Raw genomic sequence first — 27197 nt, 5'->3', positions numbered from 1 at the left:
CTGAAAAGGGTTGATATGCCATAAAACAAAAACAACCAATCAACAACCAAAGTTTTAAATAATTCTATTAAAGTAATTATTTGTTAATCCTAAAAAACACCATTTCTGCTCTAGTATTAACTTAAGAATTTACTAAAGATAATCTCCTCCATTTTTGTGATTGTAAGCCTTCATAACAAAAGGTGGATAAAACAATCCATTTTATTTATCAGATAGGGTAAGTATTGATCCATGTTGTTAAGAAAATATTTATTTTTAATCAATTTTATCAATTTAAATATCTAGTTTTGAACAGCACTTTTTATTATTAGTTAAGAAGGGAGATGAACTTTCACCCTAACAGTCATAAGTCTAGATACTCCTGCCCAAATCACCAAGAGATAATTTTATAGTCATAAGTCTTGATACTCCTGCCCAAATCACCAAGAGATAATTTTATAGCCAATATATACATTTCATCCTTGGAAAAGACAGCTTTCCTTTTCTTTTTTTCTTTTGCTGCATTTGACTGACAGGGGAAAGAGAAGACAGAAACAATGCAGCTCTTCTGGTTTTAAGCAACATTCAACCAGGATACAAATTTGATAAGCTATACTTAAAGACATAGGTTATAAGTTCGAACCTCATCTAGGCACAAGTATATTTATTTTGAGATTGTTCTAAAATGAACATAAATATCGCTAATTATAATATTAAGTAGATTGTTTAGTTTTACTTTTATTTTCTCCTATAATGTACATAATTTACAGAAATTGGATAGCCCTGTAAGCATTAAATAAAATTCAATGAAATATACTATTAAAAAAAAAAATTTATATTAAAAATCCTATAGAAATAAAATGCATTCAAAGTTAGTTCTTATAGTATTTGAAAAGAGAAAAAGTGCAAATGAAAAAAAAAAGGAAAAACCTGCCAGTGACTTACCTGTCTTCCTTATTTGCCTTAGAGTAATAAGCCCGCATCCTGATGGCAGAATAGAATGAGAAGGATTCATTCAAATAATTTGTTTCACTTGTTCGTAAACTGAAAAAAGAAGAAAAAATTATTTAAAGCTTACATCGATTTGATATTCAAAAGTTCATGTTATTTATATTAAAAATTACTTTTCTTTGCTAAGAAAAAGCGGAAACCTTGAAAACTGAACTAAAAAGAGAAATTTAAGCAAATTAGAGACTAAAGTTATCTCCTTGAGAAGAATTTATTGTATAGACGAGTTATTTTGGTAAAAAGAAAAAAAAGGTTAAAAGGAAAAAATAGCTTGGTAAGAAAGGAAACCAAATTATCTCATTGTGAACATGAGATCTTATAGAAACTCTCGTACTAATATGTGATTGAGAATTAAGACAATTGATTTCATAAAAAACATAAAGTAGGTGACCCTAAAAGCATGTCATTCATGGAAACATAAATAAAATTAAATCCTTTCTGCAATTCGACCATGCCTGGCTAGTCCACTAAAGTATATTTTAGCATCTATTCCAATGATAATATCTATTAACACAATCTCATGCCAAACTCTTGCCAAGAAAGAAGTGTATCAGATTTATTGACAGTTTTGCATATCATACTGAATGGCAATAAAAGACTGTTGAACATTCATGATTGTAAATTACAATTATCATTGAAATAGACACTAAAATATACTTTAGTTCTAAGATAAGTTATGTTTGAAATCTTTTTTTATTAGACTTGCGATCAATCATTAACATTCTAACTTGTATATTACTGCCAATATCTCCTCTTCCACCAATGTAAAGCATGACTCAGCATCACTAGTGAATCGAGATCCTATTAGAATTGATTTCCACTTGTCCTTATTACAAATTAATAGAGTTTCAGTGTTTTTATAATATAAAATATCTTTGTTGACAGACATGTTAGCTTGCTAACTTTAAAAGTTTTTTATGCTGTCCTCTATCAATATGTAATGAAATATATCACTCGAAAAAGACATTTTATAGTGAACATCTTATAAAAATAAAATGTATTCATAGTTAGCTGTCACTGTCTTTGAAAGGAGAAAAAGTGCAAATACAAATAAAAAAAGAAAAATTTCCAATGTGTTAAAAATGCGTCACTCAGAATTCCTGAAAAGACTTTTATCTCAGTTTAAGATGTATGTTATGTAATTCACAAAATGAATTCTATTTGAGATGTTGAGAAGTTTAGTGTCCTCCATTACACAAAACCTTGTAAAATCATCTCCTTTTTCTGAAAAGTGAAATTAGTATGGGTTATAATGTCAAATCTATGTGTGTATGTGTGTCTTGGGATGCAAAATCAGTGTTAAGCTTCTTCAGGCCTAGTGTGAGCCGTCTTTTTTAGTGCAACTACCATTCTAGAAAACACTGGTTTGTCAATAATGCCCAGTAATACATTCTGGTCTATATTCTGTTTGGGCCTGTTTTTACAGTGTTCTAGAACTGGAATTGGGGTCTGAACAGTTGTAAGTGTTGAACCACAAATGAAGATAATATCCAGGAGTTTTCTCTTCATAGTCTGCTGGTGTTCAACTGAAAATCCATTGTTCCAACTCTAATATTCTCCTTAGATGGTTCGGTCATTCTTTGAGGGTATTTTCACATGGTATTTCTCAGCATCACTCATTTTGTGTGAGGTCACGGTTAGAAAGTTAAACTTTGATCTCTGTGCGTTGATTCAGATGTGTTCTCTAACACATATATGGTCTGACATTGGTCAAATTCTCAGGTTAACAACAATCTCACTGGTTCTCTGTGATACACTAGTTTCATTGATTTAGGTATTTATCTAGACAGCTTAGAACTTAATGTGTTTCAGATCTATTTGAGCATAATAAAGTGTTAGGTACAACATCGATTTGGTGAGTGTGCTGACTTATTATCTCTATAGAGCAATTCCAAACAGATTCCCAGAATTTAAATAATCTTCACTGTCAAGGAATGCTGAACGCAATCATAACAAATTTTCACATTTCAAGTGAGGATTTCTGTTGTGCTTAGTTGGATTGACACCATAATTTCCTTTGTTTATATTTGCAAATCCTCCTGCTGAAACCTTTAGTGATAAGAATGTTGAAACAGTTGACAAACTCCAATAAATCGGGGAACCAACAAAGTCACTTCTCTTGAGACTGAAACGAAGGGATGATCCCTTATATAGACCAGCTGTTCATCTCTGACTGAATTTTATAGTCTCAAATTGGGTTCTGTTAAATTCATGTGAAAAGCTAATACTTTATATTCTAGCTTTTATGTATTGCTTGATGCACATATTCAGGTATATCTTTCCCACGTGATTTGTTATCATGAACAACACATGTTTGAAGTGGAAAAGACAACAGTAAAGCAATAATTGGATTTACAAACATACACACTTATTCTCAGAGAAACAGTTTATGAAAACAAACTTACAAGGGAATACAAAAACATTTAATACAGTACACATTACACAAAGGAAAAAATATTAGTACTAAAGAAGGCATACATGACAATCTCAAATACAATTAAAAAAAGAACACATATTGCGAAGGTCAGAGATAAAGAACTGTGCATAAGCAATGAATTAGGTAAATGTTTCTTACTGTGTGTTCGTATTCTGAAAGCCTCTGCCACTACTACAAACTGCCTCAGGTTTGTAAAAGCCATACAAAGATAACCAGCCATTCTGACAGCTTTGAAAGACTTGAAAAAAGTTACCTTAAATTTCACACATGAGTGAAATGAGATTTCAAACCTTAACATTAAGAAAGTTTTTTTCTATAACTGAAAAGGGAGATAACTCCAATACAAATCTAAAAGATACTAAGTTCGAGATGGTTGGTTTCGAATAAAATCAAGTCTTCTTCAGTCATCTCATCATATTCACTGAAAAAAACAAAACCCATATCCAACAAAAAGAACTTGCTTAGTTTCACAACATAGTCACTCAAATGTAAGCAAAATGCACAACCCACGTGTCTGCGAGAAGCGAGTTTTTGTTCTGTCTGTTTTTAGTTGTATTCTTTTTTGTTTGTTTTGCCTACTACATTTTTGTTTCAAGCTATTTCGGTACGACTATGGCGAAGGTGCGGATAAGCAGCGATATTATCAAGCCGTTCTCTGGCGAGGGAGACGTTGTAGCGTGGCTGAAAAAAGTGAGACTTGTTGCACAACTTCAGCAGGTGGATGATGTAGTGAGTCTGCTACCTTTATATCTGGAAGGTGATGCACTGACCTTCTACATGGAAATGGAGGAGGACGATCAAAGAGAAATAGACCAGATTGAGGCCCGATTAAAGGAGGCATTTACAGACGACGCGTTTGCAGCATACAGAAAAATAACTATGGTTAGATGGGATGGCGAACGTGTGGATGTTTACGCCAACAAAATCAGGCAGTTGGTTGGATTGGCCGGATTCACAGGAGATGACTTAGAGAGACTCACAAAATTGACTTTCGTCACTGGGTTCCCTGACGCTATCTCAATTGCTCTTCAACAGGTGCCGAACATCAAAGTCCTGACCATGGAGGAACTAATGTCGAGAGCAAGAATTTTGATGACGACCGGGGAACACAATCAGGACGTGGTTGCGGCCACACGCTCACCCAACAACCACAGGGCCCAGAATATTCCTGTTAGTGTGACCTGTTTCAAGTGCAATACGAAAGGCCACTTTGCAAAGGACTGTCGAAAACGTGGAACACGGTGTTACCGTTGCGGTGAGAGTGGACACTGGGCTCGGAATTGCTCGGGAAACGAGCACGGGGAGGACGCATAAGCGCCAGTCTCCTTCCCCACCAAGATGCGAACACGACGCTCCTGGTGATAAGCATCCATGTTGACGGGACGCGATGTTTGGCGCTTATTGATACAGGATGTTCTAGGACTATTTTACATGCAGACCGGTGTCGGTCTTGGAGAAAAACGAACGTAAATGTCAAAACGATTGGTGGAATGTCCCATGCGTGCTGCGGTGTTGGAGTGGTCTCTGTGTCTACTGATAAAGGTGCGTCTGCCAGAATCGATGTGTTGATGGTGCGTAGCAAACCGCTGGGGTTTGACTTACTTCTAGGGATCGACGCCATAAAAGCTCTGGGCGGTGTCGTTGTCAACCCTACAGGATCAGTGCGGCTGGGCGACAGGAAAAAATATTAAATGCGCAGCCATTTCTATTAATGAACCGGATTTCACTGCCACCTTTGATCATCAAAACCGAACGTGGACCGCATCGTGGAAGTGGTCTGAGGACCACCCCCCTGAAAGACTATACAATCGAGTGTCAGAATACCCAGTGCCGGCAGAAATCCGTGAAGAATACACGCAGGAGCTCCGCACCTGGATAGATAATGGTTGGCTCGTGCCGTACCCAGAGGATAAATTGGGACCTCCCAAAGGCCTAATTCCCCTGATAGCTGTGATGCAGCAGAACAAAGCCAAAGTGTGCCCGGTAATGGACTACTGGGAGCTAAATCATTACGTAGACGCGTTTACGGCCAACGCAGATGTTTGTGCGGCTAAGCTGCACGAATGGAGACAGAAAGGTGCTAACGTGTCTCTACTGGACCTCAGGACAGCATACCTACAAGTCCGGGTCCATGAGACACTGTGGTCATATCAGACTGTGGAAATCGATGGGAAAAAATATTGCCTGACCCATCTGGGGTTCGGTTTGAATGTGGCTCCCCTGATCATGAGAGCAATTGTCAGCGAAGTATTGTCTCAGGAAGAAGTTGTAAGCCGCGCAGCATCTGCTTACATCGATGACATTTTTGTCAACGAGGACGTGGTGCCCGCGACCCATGTAAGAGAACACCTAGCGCAGTTCGGGTTGGAGTGCAAGAACCCGGAGTGGTTGAAGGACGGTGCACGGGTGCTGGGAGTGGCGGTCTGGATGGAACACAGTGAACTACGGTGGAAGCGAGGAAATGCAATTCCAGAGGCTCCCAGCATTGTTACGCGACGAACAATGTTTTCCCTGTGTGATCGACTTGTCAGGCACTTTCCGGTGTGCGGTTGGCTTCGTGTGGCTTGTGGAATACTTATGGATTCAGGCAAGCCCGTTCAACAGCAGATATCTTAACTGTAGTTTCTGAACATATATACCGTTCATTGGATAAAACAGGGGAGGGTAGAGCGGTGGCCCTCGATATATCTAAGGCTTTTGACAGGGTATGGCACGATGGTCTTCTAAGGAAAATTAGATCATATGGAATCACTGGAAGAATTCATAATGTAATTAAATCCTTCTTAAGTAATAGAAAAATCAAAGTTGTCCTCGACGGTCGTACATCCAAACAATATGACATAAATGCGGGAGTACCTCAGGGGTCTATCCTTGGACCTCTATTATTCCTGATATTCATAAACGACCTCCCTGATAAAATTGTTTCGGAGATGGGTATATTTGCCGATGACACCACTCTCTATAACAGATATGAGGGGAAAACAAATGAACACATATCCAAGGAAATGGCAGAAACACTAGAGGATGACCTCCAATCCGTAGTGGAATGGGGACAAAAATGGTTGGTCACATTCAATGCTGCTAAGACTAAGCTTCTTTCCTTCAATAACTACAAGAAACCTTCTCTACCACCAATAGCAATGGCCAAGAACACATTACCTGAAAGTACTTCTTTTAAACTCCTCGGCCTAACGTTTACAGGGAATATGAACTGGAATAGATACATTGAGAGCATTGCCAAGGCTGCTGCAAGGAAGGTTGGCTCCCTCTACCGTGCTAGAAAACTACTTACGCCTGCCAGTATCCTATACCTCTATAAGGCAACCATTTGCCCATGTATGGAGTACTGTTGTCACATCTGGGCTGGTGCATCTGCTTCTTGTCTCTCGCTCCTGGACAGGGTTCAAAAGAGAGTTGCCAACCTGATAGGTCCTGAACTGTCATCTAGGCTTCAGCCTCTGTCCCATCGACAAGATGTTGCATCCCTCTGCCTGTTCTACAAATACTTCAATGGTGAATGCTCTGACGAACTGCAAACACTTGTACCTCCCCGACGTAACTACCCCCGACAAACCTGACAAGCTACTAAGTCTCATCCCTTTACAGTAGAGATCCCTAGGTGCAAGAAAGCCTTTTACTCCAATAGTTTCTTCCCCAGAACTGCGGGTCTTTGGAACTCCCTTCCGGGATTCTGCTTTCCCAACTGCAACGATATGCAGAAGTTCAAGTGTAATGTCAACAAACATCTTTCTACTCATCTCCCTTCATAATGACCCTGCTAATTAAGTCCCTGATAGTAGCCCCCTGCTTCAAAGTGGCACTGTGCCTTGTTTGGGGTGAAAATTGAATTAAAAAAAAAAAAAGTTTGGTAACGAAGGGCTGGGATGATGAAGCAAGGGACGCCGTACTGCATCGTATGATGTTCGAAACCTTGGAATCTGTGCAGCGGAACGATCCGGTCCGGGGAAATTGGTGTGTGGATGGCAAAGAGCTGAATGTATGGGTCGATGCTAGCTCCCTAGCAATTGGTGCAGCCGTGGAGATGCGCGAAACTGTGTTGGAGGATGCATGTTGGCTGCGACCTGAAGGTGACTCTCAACATATCAACTTAGCCGAGCTGGATGCCGTATTGAAAGGTATCAATTTGGCTCTACAGTGGCAGAGCAAAGTGCTATACATAAAGACAGATTCTGTCTGCGTATACCATGTGGTCTCAGACACGCTAACTGGAAAGGCGCGAGTGCGCACCAAAGCAGCAAGCGAGATGCTTATTAGGAGGCGACTAAGCACTCTAAAAAAGAAAGAGTACGGGCTGATAGTGGATGTGACGCTGGTTCCATCAGCACGAAACATTGCTGACCGATTGACACGAGTACCACAGACGTGGTTTGAGGCAATGAAAAAGAAAAACGCGCTTGACCCGGTGATAGGCACGGTTCACACAGACGAGCTGGACGAGAGTCAAATCATGCCTATTCACAAAGGTAGTGGACATCCAGGGGTGCGACGCACTATCTACTTTGTCAGGAGAAGTTGCCCAACCACGACAAAAGCAACCGTTAAAACGGTCATACGGAAATGTGAGGAATGTCAGTCCATTGACCCAGCGTCAGTCAGGTAGGAAAAGGGAAAGCTGGAAGTTAACGAGAATTGGCAAAGAATTGGAATGGATATCACGCATTATGGCACCTTCCATTTTTTAACTCTAACAGACTGTGGTCCATCGCGTTTCTCCATTTGGAGGAAATTGGCAAGGCAGGACTCAGCAAGCTAGATGAGTAGCACACCTTTCTCTAGTCGACGAGGAATGGGCGAAGAGACTGACGATCTTGATGTAGTCTGAGTGCGTCCTCCAAGTTCCACTAAAGAATGCTGTTCACTCTACACTCTGAAACAATAGAGAAGAGGGTTGGTTAGCTTATGTCCTAGGTGATGAGAGGAGACATTTACATTAGCTACAAGCGTGATCCATCAGTTGGAAACAGTGTTCCTCGAGCGTGGCTCGCCGCATGAAATCCTTTTAGACAATGATACGGCTTTCTGCAGCAACGCATTCCAAGCATTTGCACATAAATGGGGAGTTCACTTGCGATTCCGTTGTGCGTACGCTCCAGCCGGGAATGGCATAGCGGAGCAATGTCACTGTACAGTGAAACGAATAGCAGCTAGAATGCACTGTCCCATACAGGAAGTTGTCTACTGGTATAACATCACACCAAGAAATGACACATCTCCCTTCACTGCGCCTGCCAACAGGATTTATCGATACGAAGTTCAAGTAAAGGAGACCAATCTTGCAACTGCGTCCGCAGATCCCAAGGACAGCTCTTACCAGGTTGGAGATTGCGTGTGGGTCAAAAGACCGCAAAATCGATGTACTATGAGGTTCGGCAAGGGTGAGGTGACTAAGGTAATCAGCCATCAATCAATTTTGGTGGACAGTATGCCTCGCCATGTGAAAGATCTGCGCCCTCGCCATTATGCTGTTACATCGGAGGAAGAGGAAGACAGTACAATGTCTTCTGAACGAGCAGAGAGTATAATGCAGGATGATGGAGAGCCATATAATGCACATACTGAAGAAGCGGAAGAGGGACCACCCATCTTGCCTTTAAGAAGGAGTACCCGACAAAGACGGATACTGCCCCCCTGTCCCTGTCCTGATTGTGAAACACCGCCTATGGAACAGACTGGTGGCAATAACGGTGGTAATGAGGAAGATGACAAGGAGGAAGTGCTGCCTCCGGTTCTTCGAAGAAGTACCCGACAAAGACGACTGCCCCCCTACCCCGTTTGTGATCATGAGATCAGGGGGGAGTGTAGCAGAATTAGCAGTAACCAAAATGAGAAATAGAGAGCTTACCTCGGATACGTCTGTTTTGGGCTGAGCGGAAGAGAGAGTTCCAAGATGGCGTCCATGGGCTTTTATTAGCATTTACCCAATGTAATTATCGTTGAATCACGTCTGCTCTCGCGCGATTATGCAAATACGTCGTTCCCGGCCGCTATAAAGGCAGGACACTGGAAAGGAGAGGGAGCGTTCTGCAGATTGTGTGTAGGTGATTCTGGCGAGTAGATTGTGCTTGTTACAACCCACGTGTCTACGAGAAGCGAGTTTTTGTTCCGTCTGTTTTTAGTTGTATTTTTTTTTGTTTGTTTTGCCTACTACATTTTTGTTTCAAACCCATAACTCAGAAAACAAACATTTCTGTTCCTATGTTTATAGGAACTGTTTTCATTACTTCATTCATTTAGGAGATAATCCCAAAATTATACCACTGATTTTTCAAAACTTGTCCTTCATGTAAAAAAAACAACATTTAAATAACAAATAAGGTTGATAAATGAAAATTCACTTACTAATAATGGTAATATAATTGTCCAATCTTGGATGCAATTTCTCCTATTTGCCATCGTTTCAATCCATATTTGTTATCAAGGACTTGCCTAAAAATAGAAACAAAATTCAAATTTATTTCATTTTTTTTTTTTCAGATTTAATGCAAGAATATTTGTGTTTGAAAATTCAAAAAGCCGTAAAAGTTAGAGAAATTATTTTTATATTGTTATTTACCTGTGATTCAAGTTTTTAATGCTTATCAACATAAAATTTGATTAGAACCTGTTTTACCTACTGCCTTTCATTTCTTATGCAGTGCATTAGGGAGTGGTTTACTGGTAGATATGCTAGCTAGTACATATATATTGGCAGCTCTGTCGTAAAATAAAAAGCGTTTCAGATAGAGGCTATAAAGAGGTCCGTTGATTTATGATGACTGTGAGAACAGAAAACTAATAATACATAGACGTGACATCATATATTTAAAGGCGATGGATATTCAGGCAGTCTCTGCAGGAGCAACAAAGTAATGTGTTGAACATATAATTAACTTTCTCTTTTTTTCCCTTTCTGTCATGCCGCAATCATTTGCAGCCAATGTTTTGTGAATTGTTCTAATAAACATGATCTCTCAAAAAAAAACAAAAACTGAAAGATAGATATCTGTTGGGCTTGAATTTGGTAAATAGAGCTATGACATAGTGGACTATAAAGAGTCAATCAAGACATAATGGTTTATAATGAGTTCAATGAATTGTAAGTGAGCTCATGATAAAACTACTTAAATGAAGAATTGGTTTCTAAATGGAACATCATACATTTTTACTCGATGTAACAGTTCAGGTTAGTCTGTTTGGTGAGGAAAAACCTTTCCACTCCAACAGATTTTTAGCGTTTCAGGTCCACTGTTGGACAGTGTCCGAGGCAGATTTCAGGTCCACTGTTGGACAGTGTCCGAGGCAGATTTCAGGTCCACTGTTGGACAGTGTCCGAGGCAGATTTCAGGTCCGCATTGGTTCATGTCTCATTTCGGAGACAGTCTGTGAAGACGTGTGTGATAGTCTGCATATCGGTGCCTCAGTTGTGAAATTTGTGCAATGTTTTAGCAACCTTTTGCTCAGGTTGAGTCTTACTCATTCTTTTCCAGGGAAGTTCAGAATCTGCTGCTGAGAAGTCCTCTTTCTTGTTATTGTTTTTGACTAATTCATTCCTCCAATGCAGGCAAAAGGACACTGGTGTTGTTCATCCAAAGCCTGTGACAGTGGCAAAGTTCTTGCAGTATGGTAATTCCTGTGGCACCTTCTGATGGGGATGGCGATTGTCATTGCTTTGCTTGTCATGCTCTGCCTTTGCTATTGCCTCGTGAGAAATCTGAAGCGGAGTGATTTCGAACATCCTGTAGACAGATGGTAGGTTGGTCAATTTCAGGTTGCCGGTAATTATCCTACATGCTTTGTTGACCTTGATGTCAATCTTTTTTTTGCATCTGTGGAATGAATCCATGCAGCTGCACAATATTCTGCAGTGGAGTAGCACAGCGCTAGGTGTATCAGAAATTTTTGTGAATTTTTGACACCCCTAACACAAAACTGCGAATAAAATATAAAAAACTCGTAATTTCTCTTTTTAAAGTGGGTTGTTTATTTTCTTTATGGAATATACTTCCAAAATAAACTATTAAAGTTTTATAAAAAATAATAGAAATATTATTTTTTATTTTTTAAAAAACAGTGTTTACAAACGTGCCTGCGCGCATTCATGCAGGCATTTTTTTTACGTACTGAAATCAACTGAATTTTATGAGTTAAATTTTTTTCAATTTTTAAACTTTAAAAATCTATCAAAATTTTTCTATGGGTTCAATTTTTAAGATATTTTCAGGTTCAGTATGAAATTTTATGCTCTTTCCAATAAACCGAATATAATATTCTAGAAAAGCGTTTTTTTTTTTACCCCCCCCCCATTTTGAAATATCTATTAAAATGAAAATAAATAATTTTCTCACCTCAAATTTATATATCACAAATTGAAGATTAAAGATCAATAAATAAAAAGCTAATTTAAAACAAAAAAAGAACAGTTATTTGCAAATTTACCTGTAAAGTCCAAAGATTAAAACTTTTTTTAAAAACACGTTTATTTTTTTTTAAGTGAAACCTTATAATCTTGTTATATTGTTCAGAAAATTTCGTATAATTACCCCAATTTTTTCTATTTCATTCAATGTTTTTTCTTTAGATATTTTAATATCTAAAGAAAAAACACTGAATGAAATAGAAAAAATTGTGGTAATTCACTCCATAAAGAAGAAATAAAAATTCACTCCATAAAGAAGAAATAAAATATATTAAATCAAAAACTCATGTATTTCTTTAAGAGAATAAAAAAAAAAAATCAATAATAGGTAGACTGTTTTTTTTAACGGCAAAAACTGATAAGTGAAATGGGATCATTTTTCAGCTATGGTGGCCCATATTTACTAACTTTTGTTTACAGCACGCAATAGAAAGAGACATTAATTCTGTCGCTTAAAGCCACCTGAGATTTATACTAAAAGAAAAGCAGACATTTGTCTCCCTTTATTTCAACTGTGAAAAACATCTGTGTCGCGTTTTTTTAAATCCTTGTTTAAAAAAGTATTTTATTTAAAAAAGACATGGAATATAAAATATAAATATGGATAAATTCTTAACAATGAAGAATGGAAATACCCATTGAATAATATTTTTTATAGGTAAGTGATTTTTTGGAATATATATATATATATATATATATATATATATATATATATATATATATATATATATATGTATATATCCTAACCACAAGGGGCCCAGTCAGACAATTCATAAACAGACTCATGTTAAACAATAAAAGTTTAACATGGGAAGAATTGAAGAGGTCTCTAGAGGACTACTATGGATTTGTCGCAAACCCTAACAAACATAGTCAAATTAGCAAACGTGAGACAGGGTAGGTTAGAAGGGATACAGGACTATATGCAAAGGAGTGTTAGATTAGCAGAAGGTGCTAATAGTGGGATAGACCAGAGAAGCGAACTAGTTAGAAACCACATACTGGGATTTTTTTTTTTTTTTTTTTTTACAAAGGCATCACCACATTATCAAGGCCCAGAGGCCACTCAAGGATAAGGGTTAAAGAGTGTACAGTAGAAATTGGTCAATATAGTAATCATTAGTAATGAAAATTTGGTAAATTTAATAACTTATATGGAACGGCTCATCAAGAACTTATTTACTTTAGACTTGAACACAACTATATTGTAGTCAGCCGGAAAGCAGGAAAACGGAAGACAATTCCACAGGCGTGCAGTTCTAAGAAAGAAGCTTTGTTCATGGAATCTACGTTTAGGTTTAGGTACAGATAAAGAGTGGGGGAAATTATTGATAGTGTTTACAGCTAGACGAGTGTTTCTTGTGAAAGTTTGGCGAGGGGGGACCATAGATTGAAGCTCAGTTGAACACTTTCCATGAAAATAACGATACATCAGAGACAAACTCGCAACATCTCTTCTGTGAGATAGAGGTTGCAAGGAGGAGAAAAGGACATCTCCTACGAGGCTACGAAGTCTATTTTGAACTCTATCAAGGCAGGACAAGTCCTTTCTAGCAGCTCCTGCCCAGATGTGGCAACAGTATTCCATCCTTGGACGTACCTGGCTCTTATATAGGTAGAGAATAGCATCAGCAGTGAGATATCTACTGGATCGATAGAAAGATCCCACCATTTTTCCAGCGGCCTTGGCAACAGATTTGATATACGTGTTCCATTTAAGATCAGGAGTAATGGTCAAGCCCAGAAGCTTGTCAAAACTTGAGGCCTCCTGAAGACGAGAGCCATTCATTTCAATTGATGACAAATGTGAATTAGAATGTTGATGATGTAAAGAGAGAAGCTTGGTTTTAGATGTATTAAAAGTAACCAGCCACTCCTTTCCCCATTGTACTACGTGCTCAAGATCAGAGGAGAGAGAATTGGAGAGAACTTGGTCGTTTACTGTCTTAGATGTGGTACCATAAATGGTAGTGTCGTCAGCATAAATGTCTACAAATGATGTAAGGATATGATTTGGAAGATCATTAATGTAGATCAGGAAAAGAGTTGGGCCCAGGATGGATCCCTGAGGGACACCGGCATTAATACTGTGAGCTTCTGATTTTTGCCCCTCAACTACTACTCTTATGAACCTATCAGAAAGAAATGATTTAATAATTGAGAAGACTTTTCCAGCTATACCATAGCTAGCGATCTTATGAAGTAAACCTTTATGCCATACCCTATCAAAGGCTTTAGATATGTCAAGAGCAATTGCCCTAGAAAGATTGCCACCGTCGAGAGATTTGCTAATCCTATGCGATATAACTGTAAGGACATCTGCTGTAGATCTAGCAGAACGGAAACCATATTGAGTGTCACTAAGAAGGTTATTTTTGTTGAGATGTTTGATTACTTCTGTATTTAACACAGATTCTAGCAACTTACTCATGACGCACAGGAGACTTATTGGCCTGTACTGAGAGGGGGATGAGCGATCACCTGAATTCTTAAATACAGGGCATACTGATGAGATTTTCCAGGGAGATGGGAAACTATTCTCCTTAAGACAACGTTTAAACAGTTTTGTAAGTATGGGCGCTAATTCAGGTTGAAGTTTTTTGAGTACTATAATTGGAATACCATCAGGGCCAGTTGCTTTACTCGAATCAAGGTTTTTGATTAGCTTCGCAACATCACGTACAGATATACGTATATCACATAGCGTGTTTTCTGATACAGGAGGAAATATTGGAGGTTGGCGGTCTTGGTCGCAAAGGGTAGAATTAGCTGCAAAGTTCTTGACAAAGAGTTTGGATTTGTCTGATGCTGACGAGATTACCTCAGGTCCATTGATAATAGTTGGGATGGAGCACACGCTTCTATTCAGGATTCTGTTTGCTATTTGCCAAAACTGGTGGGAACCAAGCCTCTGCTCAGCTACTTTGGACTTAACAGATTGAGCATACAACACTCTTGCGTTCCTTATTACTTTCTTACAATGGTTGCTGGCAGTCCTGAAAGCGGCTTTAGTTTCCATACATCTATTACGTTTGAAGCAGTGGAAAAAGTGATTTCTGTGCGCAATGGCAGCAGCACATTCTGGAGAGAACCATGGCTGGCTGTTAGGTTTTTGCTGAAACTTTTTAGAGGGTATGAAATGGTCAATACCTACAATTAACCATTCAGTTAGGTCTAATACTATAGAGGACACATCCTTTTTAAACATGGAATGCAGAGGTAGATCAGATATAAATGTACGGAAGCTATCCCAGTCAGCCTTAGTGTATCGATATACTGTACGATGAAGAGGTACGTCTGGGGACTTATTACATTTCATTTTTATCTTAATTGATACAACAGAGTGGTCGGAAGATCCAAGAGGCGACAGAACAGAAACTGAACATAGTTCAGGGCAAGTTGTGAGAAAAAGGTCTAGTAGGCTCGCATACTGGCCGTCATTATCGGGCACACGGGTAGGTTCCTGAACAATCTGAGTGAGGTCATAGGCAATGGAGAAATCATGACAGAACCTCCCCTCATCATCGGTCTTGTTTGAGTGGGTCAACCATTCGACGTTGTGAACATTGAAGTCTCCACATACGTGAATGTTAGCTGAAGGATAAGTAGAAAGGACTTGGTCAATTTTCTCAGATATGCTTTGAAAGATAGTAACTCCGCTGTTGTGGGGGCGATAGAGAGTAAATATAAATGCAGTAGTGTGAGCTAAAGCAACCCGGAAGCACATATAGGGTAAGTTAGGATCTTCCCTGGAGATGTCCCTCCCACATGGAAAGCTATCTTTAATATAGGCACATATTCCATGCCCATGGCGATCTTGGGGGTCAGATTTAGAAGTTAAGTTAGAGTATCCTGAAATTGCAAACTCATCCAGGGAAATAGCCTGTCCAATGCCAGTTTCACTTAAAAATAAAAGGTCTGGTTTAGTCTCCTGTAATTGGGTTTCAACCTCTGGAAGGTTAGAACGAAGACCCCTGATGTTGGAGAAGGAGACATAGTAGTAGGGGTCTACGTTGGAAGTTGGAGAACCGGGTTTAATCGTGTATTTTTTCTTGAAACTTGTCATGATGAAATTTTGGAATTTGTGGACTAGGTCGACAGATTTACTTAGAGCAGGACAGAGAGGGGAAATTAAGAGAGAAAAAGAAACGAAGAATTTTTTTTTTATTTGTAGCTAATGATAAGGTAAAGCCGTAACAATTACCCACTAGTATGGCATCGAGAGGCCCCACCAGAAGCTACTGCATGGTCCAGAATCCATTCACCAAATGGCAATACAGCAGCCCCAGTACTTTGCACCTGCTGATAGGACAGCCTCCTTAGTGGTTAATCCAAGGTTCGGGTCCCTGACTATCAGGCGGATAACGTCAGCCCAGACAAAACGTTTACCTCCAGCACCCTTACTAGTGACATGGCTACAAGGATAGACATAGAAACAGAAAATTTCCGCCATCTCAGCCAACTGTTCGGAAAAATACTGCTAACCTAGAAAACAGCTTTTTCTTCTCCCTTTGTCCGAAAAATCACTCATTTAAAAAAATGAGGACTGAGGGACAAATAAGAAGAAGCGAGAGTAACAGGAGCTGCCGATAACGCATCCACAATGCGTTTTCTACTCTCCATTAAAAAAAACAAAAAAAAAAAAACTATTAAGTATTCTACTTAATAAAAGTCCAACAGACGTGTTTAAGGGAAAGTATGGTGATAGATTCCCCTCACACAAACTAAAAATGAGTATAATTCGTAATTTTTGCTATCAACTCGGTAGATAAATAAACATATGTACGAGGAAAAAAAAAAAAAAAAAAAAGCTAGCATTTAATAAAACAGAAATACACAAATTAAATACTGAAATAGAATGGAGTTGTTAATATTTTAAATCTAAAATAAAAAGCATGATTGAAATCACTTATCTCAACAAAAACAATTCCGTCTCCAAATTGCAAACTGTATTGAAAGAAATTCAGTTAGTAGCGTTCAAAACATTTTTTTTTTAAATCAGCCGTTAAAAGAAAATCGTGATTTTGTTCTGAACTTAAGCTAGTAACGTTTTAAGAAGCTTACGAAATAAAAGGAAAGGCTGATGGGGGGGGGGGGGGTTCTTCCGAAAGTAAGTTGGTGCCGTTATAAGTAATTTCGAGATAAGATGGAAGCCGGTATTGGACTAGAAAAAAGCTAGCATTTAATAAAACAGAAATACACAAATTAAATACTGAAATAAAATGGAGTTGTTAATATTTTAAATCTAAAATAAAAAGCATGATTGAAATCACTTATCTCAACAAAAACAATTCCGTCTCCAAATTGCAAACTGTATTGAAAGAAATTCAGTTAGTAGCGTTCAAAACATTTTTTTTGAAATCAGCCGTTAAAAGAAAATCGTTATTTTATTCTGAACTTAAGCTAGTAACGTTTTAAGAAGCTTACGATATAAAAGAAAAGGCTGATGGGGGGGGGGGTTCTTCCGAAAGTAAGTTGGTGCCGTTATAAGTAATTTCGAGATAAGATGGAAGCCGGTATTGGACTAGAAAAAAGCTAGCATTTAATAAAACAGAAATACACAAATTAAATACTGAAATAAAATGGAGTTGTTAATATTTTAAATCTAAAATAAAAAGCATGATTTAAATCACTTATCTCAACAAAAACAAATCCGTCTCCAAATTGCAATACTTTAAAAATTATGTTAAAACCCCAGCATCTGCATACACGCATGGCTTGTGTGGGTTTTAGAAATGGTTAAAGATTAGAATATGAGATAAAGCAAGTGGATTCGTTAGCAATCTTAGCAGAGTATCAGTAAGTAATGCAGTGGTAAAGGTTAAAGAATCTTATAAGTTTCCACTACTTATAACGAACAACACCAACCAAACAGAAACAGCTGCCAAATAGCTAAGTGTAGTGCGGCTGGTAACATTACTAAAATTATCGGATGAAAAAAAGAATGAATTTGAAGGGAATAAAAGTACCTGAAGAATTCAAGTTGGAAGTTCATACGGTACTAAAGTGGAATAGAGATTTGTTCGTTACGGACTTGAGTAGAACCGATATGGTGGAGATGTGTATCGATACTCGAACACAGGAGCTCATACGGAGATACCCGTATCAGACACTGCTAAAGCAAAGAAAGTTGGTAGACTCAGCAATAGAGAAAATGATGTGGGCGGGTGTAATTGAGAGTAATCGAATAACTTGTGGGGTTTTCCAATAGTGTTAGTAGAAAAAAAAGATTTTGCATAGATTTTAGGGCTTTAAATAAAGTCACGAAAAAGTATGCCAGAACGTTACTGGTCATTAATGATATATTAGCTTCACTCGAATCGGCAAAATACTTCTCAAAATTAAATCTAAAGTAAGATTACTGGCACGTTAAATTAATAAGGACAATAAAGACAAAACTGCGTTCATCTGTCACCAGGGTTTATTTCACTTTAATGTGATGCTGTTCGGACTCACAAACGCTTCCAGAATATTCCAGGAATAAATGTCCATAGTTTTACTTCATAGTTCAGAAAGATTATGCATTACTGTATTTGGATGATATTTTAATTTTCTCAGACACAATGAAAAGCCACTTACATCACATAGATCGGGTACTAGCCAGTTTACATAAGCACAACCTCAGGTTTAAGCCACAAAATGTGAGTTTTTTTAGGAGAGAAGTACAGTATCTGGGGTTCAAAGTAAGTGAACGTGGTATACAGCCAAACCTGGACAAAGTCAAATTGATAAAATCGATTTCGACTCCAACTACTGTGAGACAAGTGAGAGCTTTCATCGGTATGATGTCATATTATCGGTGATTTATAAAATTTTTAACGAGATCACCGAGCAATTGGTTTGCCTGACAAAGAAATATGCAAAGTTCTAATGGGACAACTGCTTTTGATAACCTAAAAAAAACAAAGCTCACAGATATGGTTATACTGACTTATCCTGATCCCAAGAAGGACTACCAACTACACGAATGCCTCTGATTATGCAATTGGGGCATGTCTGTCGCAAATGGTCTAGGATCAGAGGGAGGGTAAAGAGGTTGAAAAAACAATTTACTTCTTATCCCATAAACTTAGTGATACACAGATGAGATGATCGACTATAGAAAAAGAAACATATGCGATACACTACGCCCTCTATACTGATTGCAGACCCTTAGAATATTTATTAAACTCGCCTAAACATAATAGGAAAATATAAACCTCGCTGGCTATAACTGCATCATACCATATGTGAAGGGGAAGGACAACGTGTGTGCATATCTCTTGTCATGCACCGTGGATTTGAGCCGATACAATGATGATCCCTTGGTAGAAATAGACAGTAAGAATGACTCGGTAGGTGCAATAAACTCGAGTCGTTTTGAGTCAAAAGAGTTTGCGTTGTATAAGAAGGTTGAAGGCTCAATGGTATCACATGAATTTCCTGCATTATCAGGTTTAGATTTAATTAGGAAACAAAAGGAAATTTTAGATTTAAAAATGTGGATAAGAAACGATAAATCATCCAAAATGGAACAAAAAAAAGTTCATAGTAATGGACAAGATAGTGTATTACTTGTTGCAACCCAATGACGAACCATTGATTAGGTTATATGTACCGTCGCATTTTAGAAAAAGAGTGTTAGTACTGTACCATGATAATAACGGTCACATGGGCTTGGAAAAGACGTTTCATGCCATTAAGCAAAATTATTTCTGGCCATGTTTATTTAAGGAGTTGAATGAATATGTAGGCAAATGTATTCTGTGCCAAACCAGAAACCTGAGGAAGCAACAACCTCGAATGCAGGTGTGCGATCTGCCTTCTTTTCCTTTCACAAAACTGGTGTTGGATATTTTTGGGACCTACCCAAAAACACTTTCAGGTAACAAGTATATAGTGACATTCATAGATATGTACAGAGGTTTTGTGGTCCCTAATAAGAAGGTAGAAACGGTGTTGCATCTGTTGTTGGATGAAATTTCCTCCAGATTTGGGGCACTACTCCAGCTGTTAACAGACAATGGGCCCAAAACTGTTAACAAAGTGATGAAGAAGGAATTGGAGGACCTCAACATACATCATGTAACCACGTCATTTTATCACCCCCAAGAGTATACTATGGTGATGAGCAACATGAGATTGCTCTACAAAAAATGCACCAATCTTTTACTTTGTTAAGGGATAACCTTCGGAAAGCTAAAAAAAATATGATAGAGGATTCAGATAAGAAAACAAAGTTCATAGATTTTAAGATTGGAGATCTGGTTTAAGAACCACTAAAGGCAGCGAAAGCTAAATGTACATTGGAAACTATTAAGCATTTATTATTATTATTATTATTATTATTATTATTATTCTGTGGCTATAAAACAGGCCCTGTCTCATGTTATGTGGCTATAAAACAGGCCCTGTCTCATGTTATGTGGCTATAAAACAGGCCCTGTCTCATGTTATGTGGCTATAAAACAGGCCGTGTCTCATGTAGGATTAAGCATCAGTTGACAGACTCCGTGACAAAGGCGCATGTGGAACATCTTCAGGCAGCGTCGATTGAGGAATGGGGAATTGCAAACATGGAAAAACCATTAAGAAAGTTTGATAAGTGATTCAGTCATGAAACAAGATGGAGGAATCAACATCAACGGGAAAGATGAAGAATTTGACATACCATTGATGGAGAGGAGAATCATGACACGTAGCATGATGATGAAACTTGCAAATAGCTTGGACGTGAGTTATCCTCTATTTGCATCACTTGTGGAGGTCAAAGTAATAGGATTCGTTCAGTAAGGCCTAGAGTGAGTTTGGAAGTGGGGAAGAGGAGCAAGTGAGAGGGAAGTATTTAGGGTGACTATATTCTGTTTTTTAAAGAATATTCCTTCCTCAGGGTTCATTCCATGTGTGACACTTTGGAAGATGACTGCAGCTAACAGAGTGTGCGAAGCGTTAATAACAAGTTATGGAAGAAAAAGGATTACGAGAAAACCAAAAGACAAAAAAAAAAATGATGAGTGTCATCTACCGATGTTGATTTTTTAATTACGACATGGTTACCGTCGAATGGTTTTCACCATGCATCGGGTGTTTCCCGTATTAAAACATTTAACAAAATAAAAAGAAAAAACTTTTAATAATGAAACTTTAATGTCTCGGATTAACAAAACAGTAACGAGTCGAAAAAAAATCTATATTCATATTCGTACAAGTCTGAAATTTGTAGAAAAAAAAAAGAGAAAAAAGATGTTTTTTTTTCTAAGCAAAAATGATGTGGATGTAAAAGAAACAAAAAAAATAATATGTGCATATCATACTGAAAGTGATCCATGGAATGCATTTTGCACCGATTTTAAATGGTTATTTTGTGTTAGAATTTTATTTTGTTGATTTGAAAAAAAAATATATATATATATATATATATATATATATATATATATATATATATATATATATAACAAAGAGACCGTGGACTCGTATATATGCATTTTATAATGATTTTGATGTTGGACAGCTCATTATCATAATTGTTTTTGTCGAGTGTGTGGGAAAATTTACTCGCCCCAAAATATTTTTACTCACCCGACTTTATGTCTTTGTTTCAGTCAATAATAGTAAATAATTTTACAACAATTCAAGAAATTACCATATGTATAATCTAACAAGAAAATATTTGTTTAACTCTTGTAAATCAACTATTTTATTACTACAAACATTTCAGTAAATATTCAACAAAACGTAAAAATACAAGACCAGTTTCTTTATATAGCATCATTCATATTATTGTTCCATAGAAATAAGAATCATTTCTTCGGATGCTTGATGGAACGATGCGTCTTTTTCCTCTTTCAAATGTTCGTCTTTACTTTTGTAAGCATGAAGTGTATGTAGTTGTAGCGTCGAAGAATTTTTTTTCCCAAATGAATTTCAAAATCAGAGAGCTAAATGAAGGCGACATTTTGACTACACGCTGAATGTGTAAATTTGACCTCTTGTTGACCTTTAGCATGACCACTCTTTTTTCAATACGATATTCCAACAGTCTCACAGCTAGAGATGAAAGAATTCACAAATGATGAGACATAGGTCAGTCTAAGTCACCGCATATTTGAGGGTTGTAAAATAAATGAGTTTTTCCAGTTTCTTTATTTTTATTGACTGGCAGGCGAGTGATTTACGACTTTTAGTCGCCCCAAGAAATTTTCAATCGACTGTGGCGACCGGTCGTGTAAAGTCTCAAAGGCTGTATGTGAGTATATTTTTGAAATAGAGAGGGGAGGGATGTAGCATCTGATGTGCACACATGCAGATGCACGCACACAGCCAATGACAGGCACACCAAGTGATGAGGATGAGCTGTCAGATTGGGATCAGCATGGAGAAGGGTCAACTACTTGACATGTGCACTGATTAGGAGGTGCAGCCTGCAAACACAACAGGTCACACATGGGAAGAAAGCAGGTCACACAGGGAAAAAAGGAAAAAACAGACAGAGATGTGACTAGCAGTCAAGGAATCAACACCACACAAGTGAGGCTCTAATCTACCTACCTCCTCACCCCATTCTATGTCTAAGCACCTGTATTTTTATAATGTGGTAACGATGACCAGAAAATAAAAGTTGTATTTCTTAATACAAACGAGTTTACGAGTTTTGCTTTTTTGCTGATGAAAGATCGACTACACAATACGCTTCACTAGATCATGGGATAGAGCCCATTTTTGACCACCAAAAAAAAATCCTGAAGTGGAATAAAATCTATTGATGACAATCACATAGTAGAAAGTATAAATTAAAAAAATAGTTTGAATCAAGTCTATGTATGTCAGATGGATTGTTTTAGGGTTCTGAAAATCTGACAAAATAACTTTACATGTTAGATTATTTTTCTTTCCTTAAGATCAAGAAAAAGAGGGCAGAAGGACTAGAAATTTAATAACACACTGCATTCTAATTTTTAAAAAAATGGATTCTTGTCAGCATTTGAATAACATTGTAAATTCCGACCTGTTCAGTTAGGTTCTCAGAACTCAACTCTCCTGTCATCTCAACCTCCAGTTTTTTTATTACGTTATTTTGATATGCAAATTAATGCATATCAACTATAACCCCCCCCCCATCCTTAAAGATCACCTCATAATCCTGTGCCAAGATCAGCAATTACATGAACTTCCAACACTGCTGGACTCTACAGCCTATCAAACACTGCTAGACTCGACTAAGGGTGTACCAATTCATCGGCAGATAATTGGTAATCGACCTAATCAGCCACTTTGCCGATTAATCAGCCGATTAATTACTTTTCTCTTTCCTATTAAAGTTAAACAATTTCATCACTGCCAAGTAACTCATCAGATAGCTTTGACACATTAGCATAGTAACTGCTAATTTAACTTAACATTTGTTAAGTGTCTGGCTACAATTATAGCTTTTTGTCTTTATTAACTAAAATTACAAAATACAAAGTACAATTTCTAATTCTTAAATGCATATAACTAAATAATTAGAAAAAAGAAATTACAAACCAACTACAAAGTACAAAATGTATTTCTTTAAGTGAATAACTATAAACTGAAGTTTTGCACTTGTTACTGTTCTACTTTCTCTTCTATTGTTGTTGCTTGCCTCCTCTGCTCTCATAGTCTCCTCAGTATTTAAAGTTGAATACTTCTAAGTTGTAATGTAGAAACATAAAAGTTTCTTTGTTCTTTGGACACAGCCTATTCCATAGGTTCATACACATTACCACCTGTACTAAAGAACTTCTCACTCTCCACAGATGAAGGTGGTGCACTTAAATATTTTGAAGCCAGTTTACTCAGCATTGGTAAGGTCTCCTGTGTCTTCTTCCACCACTGAAATGGATCATCACCTCTTGCGAATAATGGTAAAGCTACATATTGATCAAGTTCTTTTGTGCATTTAAGCATAGAGGATTTACTCCTTTTGAGTTTAGATTGTGATTCTTATATTTCAGTTGTAGTTGTAATCTCCAGGTTTAACTCAGCTTCTACCTGCTCTAAGTTTTGATTTGTTATTGTAGGCTTATTTGAAACTAATTCATCAAACAGGCTTGAAAGACAGTTTTACTTTCACTTTGATCTTCTTCATCCTCAATAGAGCTTGAAGAAGTGTAACCTGATGATTCTGCTTCATTATCATCAGTAGATGTAGAATCCAATTCTTTTGTATGTCATTCTGAAATTTAAATTATCATCAGTAGATGTAGAATCCAATCCTTAATAGTTTTTTCCATGTCATTTTTTTTTTAATTTGAATTTGGATCTAAGAAAGTAGACACACATAATTTTTTATCATTTAGATGAAAATCTTGGTTCCATTGATTCATTGAATTGTTCAACAATAGTAAGGATTCCACTTGTCACAAACGTCAGATAAGAATATTAGATTGAAATTTTAGCTTTGAAAGAAATAACCTCAAAGCTAAAATTGAGGGTATTATCATTGATATGATTGAAGTTCTGTGATTTGCTTTTATGGTGATTTCTTCAAATGGATTCAGTAACTGGACAATTTTTTCAAGTCATCATCATTAGTAATTTGTTAAGCTAGGAATCTTATCAGCCACATACATTACAAGAGCTTTTCATTGTTCTAAATTTCTTTTTTAGCATATAATACGTTGAATTCCACTGTGTGGTCACATCTTGAATGAGTTTATGTTTTTCCAAATCCAGCTGATCCTGTATTTCAGTTAATTTAAAGTGAGAGACTATATTTCTATTAGTTGTAATGATTGTCTTAACAGCCTGTTGGGAAAATAATTAGTCATTTATTGAGAGTTGCAATGTATGTATGAAGCATGATAGTGATTCTAAACCACATTCCTTGATACCAGCAACCATATTTGTCCCTGAATCCTGCAAGACTAAGAAAACTTTATGGAAGATTTTATACTCATCGAGAACATTGTGTTGCAGTTAAAGGTAAAGTTTTATTTGCTCTAAGAAGCATTTTTTTTTTAAGAGTAAAAAAAAAACAAAAAAAAAACACTAGCATCCTAATTTCTCACATGAAAAAATGAACGAATCTGTTAATAAAAAATCTGAGTTTGAGCAAATCATTTTGCTTCACATATATGCCATGAAAAAGTCCTTTCTGGTTAATGTTTACTAGTTAAAAAAATATTGTTATTCTGGAAAACAACCAAGTTCGCTGGCTTATTTTAAAACTGGTAAACATTAATTGGAAGGGACTTTTTCTGAGCATTCAACGTAGAGCAGAACGGTTTGCACAAACCAGAAATAAATCATTTGTAAACAATCACAACGTTAACTTGAACAAAGCCAATACAAAAATCAAATAAAAATGTTAAAACAATAAAAAACAATAGTACTTATGCAGAGAACTTTTTTGAAAACCCCATTTCTTAACAAGTGGTGGAGGAGAGGGTGTTTTTCTAACTAGTCTGTAATTTCACCTAACAATCTCATAAACAATACAAAACAAGTGATTTGTGCTACAAGCAGTGGAGAAGTTTTTTCTCTGTATGTGTTTGGCTTGAGAAGGGGTTGAGGGAACCACCTCAAATGGATGAATGTGATCAGTGCCAAGCGAAGAATTCAACAGAATTGCAAAGAAATACTAATTGTATAAAGAACTCTATTGTTAATAACATGCAACTCTCTCTTTTATTAAAATTAAATTTATATTGAACATGTACATTTACTTAATTACATCTCCATGATAAACAAAATGAAAAACACTACATAAAATCATTACATTTTCTTGAGAATACTATGGTACTTGGTGTAAAGAACTGATATTTAGATATAGCATTCTACAATATGTATTGATTAGGCATACAATATTTCAGATCTTTATCTTATAATAATTTTTGTGATATATGATTTTGAAATTAGTATATGTTTATGACATTTGGTACTTTATTTCTGTCACCAAAATTGAACATATCAGTATTTTTATCGACTTATAATGAAGTAAGTTGCAGCTGAAATTTAAAAAAAAAAATAGGCATAATAATTATTATGTATAGAATTATATTGAATGTTAATATTTACTGTCATTTAATTCAGTTATAATTTACACTTGTTTGTGCTTCTTGATCCCCAGCAGGGTAGTGTATCCTGTTGATTCTGCTTCATTTAGATAGGATGCAAATCATTTAGATAGGATGCAAATTTTGTTTCCATTGATAACCTAAATTCTTCAACAATGCTTAGAAGAATTCTACTAAAGTCAGAAATACTAGAATTAGATTGAACAGCTTTTGACAGAAATAATATCAGAGCTAAATTTGTAGGTATTATCATTGATATGGTTGATGTTCTGTGACTTGCTTCTTTGGTGATTTCTTCAAATGGACTGGGTATTTTTTTTTGAACAAGTCCCAATTGTTAAGTTGTTAAGGTAGGAATCTTATCAAGAGCAAATATTACAAGTGATTTTTGTTGTTCTTAATTTATTTTCAGCATATAATATCTGGAATTCCACCATGAGGTCACATCTTGAATGAGTTTATTTTTCCAACTTAAGCTGATCCTGTATTTCAGTTAATTTACTAATAGAAAGCAATTAAAGTGAGAAACTGTATTTCTGTTAAATGTAAGGTTGTCTCCACAGCCTCAGTTACAATGGATGATAATTATTCTAAACATATTCACTGACATCAGCAACCATATTTGCTCTTGAATCCTGCAAAACTAAGTAAACTTTATTGAAGATTTTGTACTCATCCAGAATATTGTGCGATTCTTCAATCATTCTTTACCCATTTGTGTACCAGGGAATAGAACAAATCTAAGCACTATTCAAAGTCATTTGAAAGCCAATGACCTGTCAAAATCAGAAAGGGAGCATTATCTGTTATAGCTGTCCAAATGTCTGTAGTCCATGAAATGCTATTAATTTAATCAAGAAACAATTGAATTTTTGTTTTACTTTTGTAAATATATTGAAAATTATTTTGCAGTGAAATGCTTTTTTTTCCTGTAATTTGAACAAAATTTTGCAAAAAGTCTATTAAATCCAATGTCAGATGTTACAGAATATGGTTGAATATCAACAGCAATCATTTCTCTCATCAAATAATGGATCTCTTGTGACCTGTGGTCATTAATACCCCAAAATTTCCTTTTAGCCAATATTGATTCTATAGTAGTTTTATGTTTAGCTGAAGACTCGTGGTTGCTGCCACTTGTTCCTGGAATGTCTGTCCTTGAATATTCATTGTGCTTCCTTTTTTGTTTGCAACTTTTGCTTCTTTTGGATGACCCTTTCTGAGATGGTTTAACATATTAGTCATTGTAAAAGTTTGACATAACTTGCAGGCAACTGTATTCTTATTCTTGGGATTGATATCAAAATACTTCCAGCAGAAACTGGTTTCCATAATGGTT

General features: G+C 36.7%; 1 protein-coding gene across 6 annotated transcripts in view; it reads right to left on the bottom strand.

The window, feature by feature from the left end:
- The window catches only part of LOC145241494 (protein SCAI-like), a 404381-nt gene that overhangs the window by 278977 nt on the left and 98207 nt on the right, over window positions 1-27197 (bottom strand). For all 6 annotated transcript variants that reach the window (XM_080104505.1, XM_080104506.1, XM_080104507.1 and 3 more), the window contains exons 3-4: window positions 9785-9871; window positions 925-1023 (exon numbers count right to left, since the gene is read on the bottom strand). In XM_080104505.1, coding sequence (XP_079960631.1) covers window positions 925-1023; window positions 9785-9871 — 186 coding nt within the window. The remainder of the gene's footprint in view (window positions 1-924; window positions 1024-9784; window positions 9872-27197) is intronic.

The sequence above is a fragment of the Euprymna scolopes genome, chromosome 20 (genome assembly GCF_053919585.1).
Source record: "Euprymna scolopes isolate OS-2025 chromosome 20, ASM5391958v1, whole genome shotgun sequence".
Lineage (NCBI taxonomy): Eukaryota > Metazoa > Mollusca > Cephalopoda > Sepiida > Sepiolidae > Euprymna > Euprymna scolopes.
The sequence above is the reverse complement of the archived record's forward strand: the minus strand, read 5'-3'. Positions and strand labels throughout refer to the sequence as shown.